Below are 11,959 nucleotides of genomic sequence, written 5' to 3'. Positions count from 1 at the left end.
ATGCTGCCACTCTCCGCAGTTTCTCCTCATGTTCCCACCCACCTGGTGGCTTACGTTTGGAATGGGGTCATTTGCGACGGGGAACGGGGGTTTTCCCCACTATTGGCAATTCACAATTGGCATTCTTGGTACGTAGTTGGTATTGTATACAATTTTCGTTTTTATTTCTGGTACGTTACATTTTAAATAGGTTTGCTCGGCTGCGCTAAAACTGCTCCACTTGCTGATCCTCCCGCTCCTCCTCCTTTTTTTGATGCGATCTCGATCGGGTGACAGGTGTCCAAGGTGGCAAGTCCGAGTGGCAATCGCATTCGGTTTGGATTTCGGGTTTCTTCTACATCACTTAACATTAAGAGTACAAAAATACATTGACTTTGTGATTAAAACAATCCCAACCTCTTCTCACTGCTCACTGCATCATTATGTTCCTCTCGTCTCCTTAGCAATCGCACGACGCATTTGAATTGCAATTTAACCATATATCGTATGTATACATATTAATATAGTAGAAAATAAAAAAAAATGTTTAAGGAGAGCCAGAAGTAAAACGTGTTTGAATTTATGCAATAGGCAACAATTAGAATTAGCTGGTGGTGCTGACGGTTTCTGGCGGGGCTGCATCGATCGAGTGTCTAGCCCTCCTGGCCAAAGTCCTCTGTGAATTTGCGCAGCTTTGTCAGATCGTCCTCGTTGACAGTGGGTTTCGTGCGGGACAACGACTTCAGCATGTCGCGCTGGGGATAGCAAACATAGTAATTGTAGTGGTGGTAGTAATAAAGAAGGACTAATTCCAAATCCCTACCATGGTCACGGGCGGTTCAAAGAGCTTGTCGCTGGGCACATCCATCCAGTTCATCTCGATGGCGCCCTGGTCGCCCGGCGAGCATGGAACCAGCAAGTCGTCGACAGTCTCCTCCTTGTTGGTGGGACTGGGACCCGACACCCGCTTGAAATGCGTGGCGGTCTGCACCTTGCGCACTGGCTCCATCAGAGCATCGCGCACCACGATGGAGATATCAGCGCCAGAGTATCTGCAAGGCAGCAAAAAATCAATTGATTAGTTTGATAATCTTATAGGGATTTAGAAATTTCGTTAAAAATAAATACTTGGGTAAGGTAAGAGTTGCACCGGTTTTTAGGTATCTAAGTAAGGATAACCACTGCATTTAACTGGTCTAGTTCTTTTGTTTCCCTATTTCCCTTGTCCACCTTAATTATTATGAATTAGTTTGTAATGATGTACATACTTTGAAAGTAATATTAGATCTCATAACATAAGTAACATATGTTGTTTATTCTAGTAAAAGTAGGTTATAGAAAACAAAAAATACATCAACTTCTTATTTTCCTTCTCAATAAAAAATATTAAAAATAAAAAAATATAGGTACAAAAAAGTGGAACAAAATTAAAATGAAGTTAATTTTTTTATAAATTAATCATTTCGAGGTACCTAGGTAAAATATGAGGTAAGAAAAAATTGTACCTAGGTACGCCCCAACACAACCCCTCCAATATATAAATACACATACCCCTCGGTTTTGCCGGCCAACTCCTTGAGATCCTGCTCGGTGAGCACGTGCGTGGTGTTGCCCAGATGGATCTTGAACATGACGAGGCGGGCGTGCGCCTCCGGCAGCGGAATGTAGATGCGCTTCTCGAACCGCCGCCGGATGGCCGAGTCGAGGACCCAGGGTATATTGGTGGCGCCGAGCACGAGGATGCCGTCGGTGTCGTTGCCCACGCCCTGCATTTGCACAAGAAACTCGGTCTTGATGCGCCGCACGCTGTCGTTCTCGTTGTCCGACCGCGCCGAGCACATCGAGTCGATCTCGTCGATGAAGATGATCGAGGGCTTGTGCTGGCGGGCCAGCTCGAAGAGATTCTTGACCAGCTTCTCGGACTCGCCCAGCCACTTGGACATCAGGTCGGAGCTGGACACCGAGAAGAATGTGGAGCGGTTGGCCTCCGTGGCGACGGCCTTGGCCAGATAGGATTTGCCGGTGCCGGGCGGTCCGAACAGCAGGATGCCCTTCCACGGTATGCGCTTGCCGGTGAACAGCTGCGGGAATTTGATCGGCAGGATGACGGCCTCCTTCAGCGCCTCCTTGGCGGCATCTAGGCCGGCCACGTCGGACCACTGCACCTTTGGCTTCTCAATGACAATGGCGTCCGTCAGCTTGCTCTGCAGCTTCTTCTTCTCGGGATCGTCGCCATCCTCGTCGTCGCTGTCGCTCTTCTTGTCCTTGTCGTCCTTGGGGCTGGACTCGCCGCCCTCCTTGATCGGTTTCTTCTTGCCCTTCTTCAGGTACTCCTTGAGCTTCTCGGCCCGGTCCAAGTACTGCAGGCACTTGGCCCGTATCGAGTCCTTGGCCTTCTCGCCCTGCGCCTCATCTGATTTGGGCGAGATTATTTGGATATTTAGATATTGTAGGGGCAACGAGTTGATTGCAAAACAAAAATACTAGCGTCTTGGGAATTTTGAAATGTAATCTTTAAATCCCGAAGGACCACTTACATTTGATGGTGTGCAGAAAGTACTCCACTCCGTGCTCATAAAGACGCAATGCCTCCGCGTAGTTCTTGTTTCGATCCTCCTCGGTGGCCTTGGTTACCAGATCGATGGCCTTCTGTAGTGTGGTTCCGGCTGCCATATTGCTGGAAAGTAAAGCGGTTACAAATATAAATAAACTTTCAAAAGCACCAACAGCAATGATATCCTTTCAATTGTATACAACTTCAAAAAAGCAGCAGTATATCTTAAGCATTAATTTTAAAACTAAGCTTTAATAATTTATTTAGTTTGTTAGTACCTTGCATACATTGTATTGTTCCTGACAACCTAAATGTTATTAACTTTATCTGATATACATAATAAACTAGTGGTTAAATCTTTGTAAAGTGAATACAAATTTAAATTAATATATATATATATATATATATTCTAAGAGTTATATAGAATGACTAGATCCGCTCATTACCCATAGCAATCAACTTATATTTATAATATGCAGATGCAAGTATGCCTTAATCTAGAGGAACCAACGGATATTTAAAATATTCACATTTCAGAAGATTTCCTTATCGATACGATTGATCCCAACTTTGGGGATATTATATGCTAACATGAGGTTTAGTTGACCTACATCAATAGGAACCAACAGATATTTATGGTATTCAAATGTCAATTTTTATTTGATATGAAGATTTGTCTATCGACACGATGGATCCCTACTTTGCGGACATTAAAGCTAGTTGGCTATGTATTTTGGGGTACTACTGGCCCCTCCCCATCGGGATTTGGCCTCGAATTAGGGGCCGAAAAGCCAGGCTCTTCTGCTTCCTCTTGCCACCCGAGTTGCCGTACCTCCACAAGGAGCGGGGAAAATCGAAGATAATGGTTACCCAATCCCGGGGGACAATGGCAACTCCGAGTGCGTTACCGATTCCAGTTTCAGGGTCCTTCGGTGACGCAGTTCGCAAGCAAAATCGAATTTCTGGGCATGACTAATGCTCCACACACAGCGGCAAATTCACAAAAACACCCGAATCGCGGCCTTCGGGGGCGGGGATTGTGGGAAGCTCGCGAGGATTACTCACCTTTATGCTGGCTGACTTGCTCCGAAATGCAGGCAGTCGTCACTGGCTAACTCGTTGGCTGTTCGACGGGAGTTAAACAAAAGGAAAACTTAACTATTTTGTTGGAATTCCAACCCGAATGACGACGTCTTGTTTTTTTTTATTTGCCAGAGTGACCGTATCGGGTGTTTGGCATTAGGTTGTTGCCCAGCAAAACGCGAACTGGCAACTGGTCAGACTGGCAAGCCGCGGGCTTTTTGAATTTCATAAGCGTTTTATGATTAAGTAAGGTATGTGCAAACACCTAAGCAAAAAGCCAAGATAATTTAATTAAATTGATTTTAATACGGTTTGGCTTGCAGGGAATATTATATTTAAATAGTATTTAATTTCAGTGACCTGAGTTTATTTATTAACGTTTTTAATACTGCTGTGGCTGTATTTTTTATTTAAATTTACAGCTGTTATTGCAGAATTAAGCAAATTTTCACAAAAAATTTTACCCCTTTTTAAAAATTCAAAAATTGGTAAAAATTAATATTGTTTTAAAATCGACCGGAAATGGAGATAGTATAGGTAATTTTGGCCAAGTGGCAAAATAAAAAATATTTTGATTCAGTTTTGATTTATATATATTTTTTTTAACACTGAAACAAATAACTACATTTAAAATATAATGAAATGAATGAACATTCAACCTTTCGATATTTGCCGAACAATCGATATGAGAAGGCGCGATTGATATCGATAATTATTAGTGCCAACTAGAGGTGGGCAAATAATAATTGTATTATTTATAATATATTGTATTTTGGCGGAGTGGAAGTGGATAATACCAGAGCAGTCAGCATGGGCGATGTGGACAAGTGGATAGAGATAGTGAAGGAGTGCAAGTACCTGCCGGAGAACGAGCTGAAGAAGCTGTGCGAGATGGTGTGCGACATCCTGCTGGAGGAGACGAACATCCTGCCCGTGAGCACGCCCGTCACCGTTTGCGGCGACATCCACGGCCAGGTGAGGGCATTGTCCATGTGGCTATCCGTAGTCCGTAATCCGTAAACCGTAGTACTCACGCACTAATCTACTTCATCCAGTTCTACGACCTGGAGCAGCTGTTCCGGACGGGCGGCCAGGTGCCGGACACCAACTACATATTCATGGGCGACTTCGTGGATCGGGGCTACTACTCGCTGGAGACCTTCACCCGGCTGCTGACCCTGAAGGCCCGCTATCCGAGCAGGATCACCCTGCTGCGGGGCAACCACGAGACGCGTCAGATCACTAAGGTGTACGGCTTCTTCGACGAGTGCTTCAGCAAGTACGGGAATGCCAACGGCTGGAAGTACTGCTGCAAGGTCTTCGACCTGCTCACCATCGCTGCCATCATCGACGAGGAGGTTCTGTGCGTGCACGGCGGCCTGAGCCCGGAGATCATCACGCTGGACCAGATCCGGACGATCGAGCGCAATGGCGAGATACCGTACAAGGGGGCCTTTTGCGATCTGGTGTGGTCCGATCCCGAGGACATGGAGTACTGGGGCCAGAGTCCGCGCGGCGCCGGCTGGCTCTTTGGGCACAATGTCACCAAGGACTTCATGGCGATCAACAACCTGGATCTGATCTGCCGGGCACATCAGCTGGTCAACGAGGGCATCAAGTACATGTTCGAGGGCAAACTGGTGACCGTGTGGTCGGCCCCGAACTATTGCTATCGATGCGGGAACGTGGCCGCCATCCTGAGCTTCGAAACGGCGCAACAGAGGCAGACGAAGATCTTTCTGGCGGTGCCGGATGCCGAACGGGTGATACCCAAGCAGAACACAACGCCCTACTTCCTCTAATCTAAAGAACAACGATGTTAAATGCCCCGTGTGATACGTACGATACCATACTATACCGATCCAATACGATCCGCCCATTGTTTGGGCATCGTGGCAATCAATCATCTACGCTTGTGGACTCAGCGGAGAGCAGCCTTCGACTGGTCCATTTGTCTACCCTTAAACGCCTTCAACTCGGAACATACACCAAACTAAACTAAACAAAACACTCAGAACCGATAAACACACACCCTTTCGTATGGCAAAACACATATCTGTTTAATAAGATCAACGTTTAACCTTTTTTTTATTTGTTTTCAGCAACTCAAAGCTCACCAAAACACCAAAAAAAGAAAAAAAAAATAATAATGAAAGTATAGATTCGATTTGTTTAAGAAGTATCTCCAAGTATTGTATTTACTGATAATGGATACGCTAGAGCAGCTAGAGAAATTTACAGATGCAAGCCTTTATATGATTCACTATATTTTGTATTCCAAACTTATTTATTTCTGTGAACAACACACGAACTATATATTTTGTACATTTTGTATTAAAAGTGCTTTGAAGAAAATAAGTGGCGCAACAAGAACTAAGAATAACCAAATGTGTGATCCCGATCAAAACGATACGATTAAAACAAAAAAGACAATTTTGAAATGCGTTGTCGGCAATCAATGGGGCGAAACATATTGGATTTGGTACAGAAAGGTAAATTATTAAATATTTGAATAGGAAATGAAAAAGTTTTATGCCAATACGTTTATATTTTAAATTGCAATACAATCCTACATTCTTAAAAGTCCATCCTCCGTCTCATTCACTTTCGCGCTGCTTGTTAAAACGTACAAATAAATCCCCATTCATATTTTTTAAAGTAGCATAGCAGTTTATGAAAATACCAATAATTTCTTACATAAATATCTTTTATTTCGTTTCGTTTTCGTTCATGAACTATTCATATTTTTCGCAAAATCAACATATTTATATATCGTGTTTGCATTACCCCAAAGAGCCATTTCATTATTCTAGGATCCAATTCAAAAACAATATGTTTAATTACAAGACTGTCTATTAGAAGGTAAGGTAAATATGCTTTAGAAGGGGGCATGTTACATACTTCATCTTAACTTGGTTTTCCATGGCACCCGGCCATGCTCACAGTGTGTTTAGATATTTCTATATATGATTTGGGGTTAACAATTATCAAAAAAATAAAATAATCACACTAGCAGTTCTAGCAATTTGTGTTAAAAAGTTAGGAATTAAATTAATTCTCAACAACAATTCTTTTAAAACAAAGAGAATAAAGATTTACCAATAGATGGGCTTAATCATGCATTTACATACAAAACAGGAACAAAAAAACTGAGAGTTGAGCAGCGAAAACGTCCGTCAATTATTGTTGTTGTTGTAGTCGTTTGGGTGTTTGCTCTTCCTTGATTTCTACGATTTTCCATTTTCTTGTTTGTGATTTCCTTATCCGAATTTCCTTGTGAGTCCACTTTAAAGCTTTGCAATCGCAAACGATTCCCCCTACTGCGGCGATATATAGTTATGCTCGAAGATGTCCAGTTCGTTCTGTATATAGTTGGCCTTGTTGCGGAGCAGCTTCAGCTGCTTCTGGTTCGCCTCCAGGATGTTGAGCTGCGAGTCCAGCGTCTTCAGCTCGTCGTTCATGTCCGTGGTGGCGGTGTCAACGGTGCGGCACAAACGAGCAAAGGTGCTCGACAGTTCCCTAGGGAGAAGAAGTCACATCATTAATATCAAATAATCAAATTCCCAAAAAAAAAAAAAAGAAAACATTTAAAGCTAAGAAAAGCCATACTGTTTTCTATGCTATGCATAAGAACCAAGGACCCATAAATCTATATTAAAGTAATTACAGTATTTTTGAACAAATTAACCTTAAAACTGGTTGTAAGCGACGGACTGGCCACTTAAACAGTAAAAACTAAAGTTAACCATAAGATATTATATCATTAAAAGCTGGTTGTAAGCCCTACTGTTTTCTATATTGAACATGGGAATGAAGTACCCAGTTATCAATACTTACTGCTGCACTTGGTGGCTGCAATTGGCCGAGGTGAGGTCGACGATCATCTTGAGCTTCTTGGTGGCATGGCGCACGTACTGACCCTTGAAGGTGCGCTCCTTGGCGGAATTGGTCCACGAGAGGCGCTCGTACAGGTAGATGCAGCCGTAGAGGGCGCCCACGCCAACCAGGACGCGCCACCCAATCGTTTTCAGCATCTGCAAGTGGTGAGTTTTCAGCACATAGCGATTCAATAGCACCTGCTTGGGCATTTGTGAGCACAAGTGGTGTGTGGAGCGAACGTTGAACGGAGGACACTTACGATACCGGCGACGACGAGGCCGCCAACGGTGCCCTGGGATCCAATGGAGGACACCGCGAAGCGTGAGATCAGCGACAGCTGTTCGGGCGTAATGCCAGCCACTCCGGGAGCGGGCAGCAGGCACACAGGAGTCGCCTCCACGGGCGTGGTGGCGGGCGTCGATACGCTGTGCTGTAAAGGGCAAGATATTGTTAGAGGGGTGGGTGATGAACGATGTACCAGCAGCTCAACTCACTCCAATACTGCTCTGTCGGTTGACTAGCGCCGGCTGGCCCTTCTTGCTGCGCTCACGAACCTTGCCGGTGAAGCGCTGGATCATCGCCGCAATGCCCCAGCTGAACTTGAACTCCAGGTCCTCCTGGAAGTCGGCGCAGAGGTTCTGGCAGTTCAGCGAGTAGAGCATCTCGAAGGGCTGCGTGCGCAACACCATCTTGGTGCTGGTGGCCAGCAGCTGTTCGTTGGGCACCAACGCGTGCATGCGGTCGGTCATCTCCGTCTGGGCGGACTCCACGTTCATGGCCAGGGCCATGGAGAGGCGGGCACGCAGGTTGCTGCCCAGGCCACTCTCCACGTGGGCGTTCAGCTCCTTCTTGTAGATGTTCAACACCAAACGCTCCGGATGGAAGGGCATGTTGAACTCGTCAATGAGCACGCCCAGGCGCCAGATCTCCTCGTTCAGGGCCTTCGACACCTTCTCCTCCACCTCCTCGACCATGTTGTGGATCTTCATCTTCATTTCGCGCGTGACCTGCATCATCTGCGTTTCGGTGCCCTGAATGCGTTCGGTGAGCAGATTCTTTTGGTCCTGCTTCAGATTACGGAATATGGTGATCCGCTCGTAGATGTTGTCCAGCATTGACTTCATGTCCCCGGAAACACTCTTGCCCCGCGAACTGTGCTGCTGGAATTTGGTTTTCACCGCACTCTGCGAGATGCACTCCTCGAACTTGCGCTCAAAGTCCTGGAACTCAAAGTAGCGTATCTGGAATCCCTCGGCAATGGCCCCCATGTGCGGCGGATTGCCCTTGGCCTCCTCGATGCGCGCCTGCAGCGTTTCCCTGGCGGAAACGAAGAAAACCCGCTCGGCGGCCTCCTTCTCGTTGCTCACCTTCAGCTCCTTGGTGAGGAAATCGATGCAACGCTCCGTATGCTGCGACTTGACCTACCAATTGATTAAACACCCCGATTAGTAGGTACGTAATGGCTTTAGTTAAGTCTCTGGGCAACTAAGTAGGCAAAGGGGGAGAGTAGACAAGTATAATCATCTGATTGGATTGGGGTACACGGGGACCAAGCAAGCGTTTCTAGCTCATTCATTACCTTAGCCAGTTCCTGGCGTTGATTACAGTGGATTGGTTGGTTGTTTGGTTGATTGGTTGGGTGGTAAACAAAAATAAAAGACACACATCAACATCATCAACAGAGAGACAACAGGCATACAAAGTGGTCAGAGAGATATAGCAGAGAACCCTGCTACTTGCAAACGAATCTCATCATCATGAATGTGATGGCGATGGCGATGGCAACGATTCGTTTACCGATGCAATGGCACAAGAATGCAGGGTCTAGAACACTAGACTAATCGACTAACTAAAGGGGCTGCAGAAAAGACCATACCGATTCCTGGCACTCAGGCTCGTTGGCGGAGGCATCCCAGCGATTGTTCAGAATAAAGATGTTCGGCTTGCTCAGCTTCTGGGAGACGGTGTGAAAGAATTGCTTCTCCGCACGCGTCATCGTGGACTCGGCATTGAGGACCAGCACAAAGACATCAGCGTTGAGGCAATGATTGTCGATCCAGTCGTCCAGGTTGGCCGACACATCCACGCCCGGCGAGTCCACAAAGACCACATCGTCGCGCAGCAGGCTGCAGCGTTCCCTGGGCCAAAAGATGCGAACCAAGCTGCTCTCGCAGAGCTTCTCCTGGCACAGCGCATTCGCCAGTTGTTTGATATTCTACGAGGTCAAGGTCGAAAGCGACAATTAAATGGAGTCTTTACAACGCACAAAATGGGTATGTAGACTTACCACCACATTGAGCTTCTCATCGGATCCCTCCTTCATGAGATACGCCTCGCCACCATTGCTGCCCTCCACTTGGCAAAAACAATTGGTGGTGTGTCCAATGCCGCTGGGCAGGATCTTCTCGCGCAGCATGGCATTGATCACCGAGCTCTTGCCGTTCGAGGTGCGCCCGAAGAAGGCAACCTTCATGTGATCCCGCTGCAGGACCTCACGAATTGCGGCCACCTTGTACACATAGCTCTCGAACAGCTCCCGTTCCGCCTTGTCCACGATCTCCGCCTCCGCATGCAAGGCTGCAAAATGTGAAATCATTTAGAATAAGTTCACAGTGTATTTTACCAGGAATAAGATAAATTATTTCATCATATTTCCCACAACTTCATAACCCGCTATTTGGGATGTATTTAGTCCCCTATATCTACGGAGTTTTCAGGTTTTATGATTTATAAATTCTTATAATGGGTTTTAATGAGTGTGAAAAGCTGGCCCCCAGTTTGGTTTGTTTAATCCTTAGAAATTATGACCAATTTATACATATTTGCTAGGATTTTTAAAATCTTGTATATAAGTTCTTCTGATGGCTTCTACTTTGTAATGAGTATACGTTTCTTGGTTTGTGTACCCTTTAAAAGTCTAATAAATAAAGGAGATTTTATACAAAAAAAAAAAAAAAAAGAAATAGTACCCAATATTCGCGCTTTATTCTTAAGCCAGTTGTATAAATTCCTATGATGGTTTTTTTCCTGAGCGTTTTGAGGTTGCCCCAACCCCAATTAACTCACCATTGATGAACGTGGTCGTCTCGTGGACATACTCCTCGATCTCCCCGTAGATGTCGTTGATCTTCTTTTTGGCGCGCACGAAGATCTGGAGTGGCGATTTGTCGTTGGATTGATAGAGCCGCGATTCCGGGAGCAGATTGACGGACGCCGTGGGGCCAAATTGTTGCAGCGAAGAGTTATTCCGGGATAGGGTGGATCCGGGTCCGGAATTGTCCACCGTGTCCGTCGAGGAGGCGTGGCGGTCGTCGTCGTCGTGGGCGGGACCCGTTTGCCCGGTCACCAGCGAGATGGTGCGGTTTAAGTAGGCCGCCATTTAGGGATCCGGTTCAAGTTCAAGATTCGATTGGTTTAATGGCAGATGCGTTCGTTTTCGGTTGGTATTTTATTTTTGTGGTTTGTTTTGGGGAAGAAGAGAATTGCAATACAAACAAAAGGTATGCAGCCTAGGTTAAGGATTCGTGTTCGCTCCTCCTCCACCAAAAACTCAAAACTCAAATATCTGTTTCTTGTATTTTTGCTTTTTGGGGACTTTGCTCAAAAATCAACGTCACAAAACTGAAACGAAATTAAATGAAAAATTATGACACCAAAGGCAAAATGAAAGGAAAAACATAATGAATAATACAGTGCACGCTTTAAGGGGTGAACGTTCATATTTGCAATATGACATTTGTTGGACTTAATAGTTAAAAACAAATGTCTTGAATGTCTTGATAATAATAATATATATTTTTTTTAAATATTTAATTGTTTTTACTTTACTTGCTTATTGAGCTCAAAAAAGATATTATTTTTAATGTTTAAAATGTTCACAATTTCGAGTGAGCACTGTTTTGGGGAAAAGGAAAATACCGCAACGCAAATTGCACACACACACACACGTGGTCCAATTGCGCTGCAACAAATACAGGCAGAAAGCAATATAATCTAATGTTTTTTGTTTTTTTGACAACTCACATTTGTGTGCGTAAATCGAATTGATAAAGTTTAGTCCCTTTCCCTCCCCTCGCTCCCTCTCGCACTGTCAACTAACCTGATTGTTGCCACTCTCGCTCATATTTGTATTTGTTTTATATTTATATTTATTTTCCTCTCCGGTTTCTTTTTATTTGTTTTTGCACCTCAGCTGCTGCGTTTTCAGTTGGAAATGCGTGGAAAGCGTTGCTCGAACTTCCAATAGGCGTACATTTCCGCCGCTCGACCGTTGGAATCCTGTTGCTCTCGATAATGGAGCTTTTAATGCGATTTTGAAGCGATTTGACGAAATTTAGTTAGTTTTGCTTTTTAAAATGCACATGATGTAACGTCAAGTGTGGCCGACTGTTTTACTGCGTCCTTCCATGAGGCGTTAGCGCATTCTGCCTATTTTCATTTAGTATATTTCCTTACGAATCGAAA

The 11,959-nt window shown here is 44.9% G+C and overlaps 3 protein-coding genes across 5 annotated transcripts; 1 reads left to right on the top strand and 2 right to left on the bottom strand.

The window, feature by feature from the left end:
• Positions 1-133: 133 nt before the first annotated feature.
• On the bottom strand, positions 134-3,771 carry LOC128264941 (vacuolar protein sorting-associated protein 4). The gene is made up of 5 exons (XM_053000665.1): positions 3,599-3,771; positions 2,517-2,656; positions 1,531-2,392; positions 803-1,031; positions 134-734 (listed from the first exon to the last, which is right to left on the bottom strand). Exons 2-5 carry the CDS (start codon positions 2,650-2,652, stop codon positions 633-635), a joined length of 1,329 nt encoding a protein of 442 aa, XP_052856625.1. The 5' UTR covers positions 2,653-2,656; positions 3,599-3,771; the 3' UTR covers positions 134-632.
• Positions 3,772-4,347: 576 nt separating this feature from the next.
• On the top strand, positions 4,348-5,738 carry LOC128264926 (serine/threonine-protein phosphatase 6 catalytic subunit). Its single transcript, XM_053000647.1, has 2 exons — positions 4,348-4,591; positions 4,672-5,738. The coding sequence occupies exons 1-2, from the start codon at positions 4,427-4,429 to the stop codon at positions 5,416-5,418; spliced, it is 912 nt and encodes a 303-aa protein (XP_052856607.1). The 5' UTR covers positions 4,348-4,426; the 3' UTR covers positions 5,419-5,738.
• A 567-nt stretch (positions 5,739-6,305) lies between these two features.
• Positions 6,306-11,901, bottom strand: LOC128264925 (transmembrane GTPase Marf). Of its 3 annotated transcripts, none has more exons than XM_053000643.1 (9): positions 11,595-11,901; positions 10,562-11,116; positions 9,783-10,072; positions 9,372-9,710; positions 9,075-9,086; positions 7,990-8,916; positions 7,755-7,925; positions 7,454-7,650; positions 6,306-7,135 (listed from the first exon to the last, which is right to left on the bottom strand). In XM_053000643.1, the coding sequence occupies exons 2-9, from the start codon at positions 10,872-10,874 to the stop codon at positions 6,934-6,936; spliced, it is 2,451 nt and encodes an 816-aa protein (XP_052856603.1). In that variant the 5' UTR covers positions 10,875-11,116; positions 11,595-11,901; the 3' UTR covers positions 6,306-6,933. The 3 variants fall into 3 exon arrangements, with proteins under 3 accessions (XP_052856603.1, XP_052856604.1, XP_052856606.1); XM_053000644.1 differs by lacking the exon at positions 11,595-11,901 and adding an exon at positions 11,519-11,541; XM_053000646.1 differs by lacking the exon at positions 9,075-9,086.
• Positions 11,902-11,959: the final 58 nt, after the last annotated feature.

This window comes from Drosophila gunungcola, unplaced genomic scaffold (assembly GCF_025200985.1).
Source record: "Drosophila gunungcola strain Sukarami unplaced genomic scaffold, Dgunungcola_SK_2 000086F, whole genome shotgun sequence".
NCBI classification, from domain to species: domain Eukaryota; kingdom Metazoa; phylum Arthropoda; class Insecta; order Diptera; family Drosophilidae; genus Drosophila; species Drosophila gunungcola.
This window is presented reverse-complemented; position numbering and strand designations above follow the sequence as displayed.

Bases quoted from the DNA above. Each gene is read 5' to 3' on its own strand.
- LOC128264941 (XM_053000665.1), bottom strand. From the start codon at position 2,652: ATGGCAGCCGGAACCACACTACAGAAGGCCATCGATCTGGTAACCAAG. The intron at 2,393-2,516 runs GTAAGTGGTCCT...CGCCCAAATCAG, and splicing joins CTTTCTGCACACCATCAAAT to ATGAGGCGCAGGGCGAGAAG. The intron at 735-802 runs GTAGGGATTTGG...TGCTATCCCCAG, and splicing joins TTGAACCGCCCGTGACCATG to CGCGACATGCTGAAGTCGTT.
- LOC128264926 (XM_053000647.1), top strand. From the start codon at position 4,427: ATGGGCGATGTGGACAAGTGGATAGAGATAGTGAAGGAGTGCAAGTAC. The intron at 4,592-4,671 runs GTGAGGGCATTG...TACTTCATCCAG, and splicing joins GCGGCGACATCCACGGCCAG to TTCTACGACCTGGAGCAGCT.
- LOC128264925 (XM_053000643.1), bottom strand. From the start codon at position 10,874: ATGGCGGCCTACTTAAACCGCACCATCTCGCTGGTGACCGGGCAAACG. The intron at 10,073-10,561 runs GTGAGTTAATTG...CACATTTTGCAG, and splicing joins GACGACCACGTTCATCAATG to CCTTGCATGCGGAGGCGGAG. The intron at 7,136-7,453 runs GTAAGTATTGAT...TCTTCTCCCTAG, and splicing joins TGCAGCCACCAAGTGCAGCA to GGAACTGTCGAGCACCTTTG.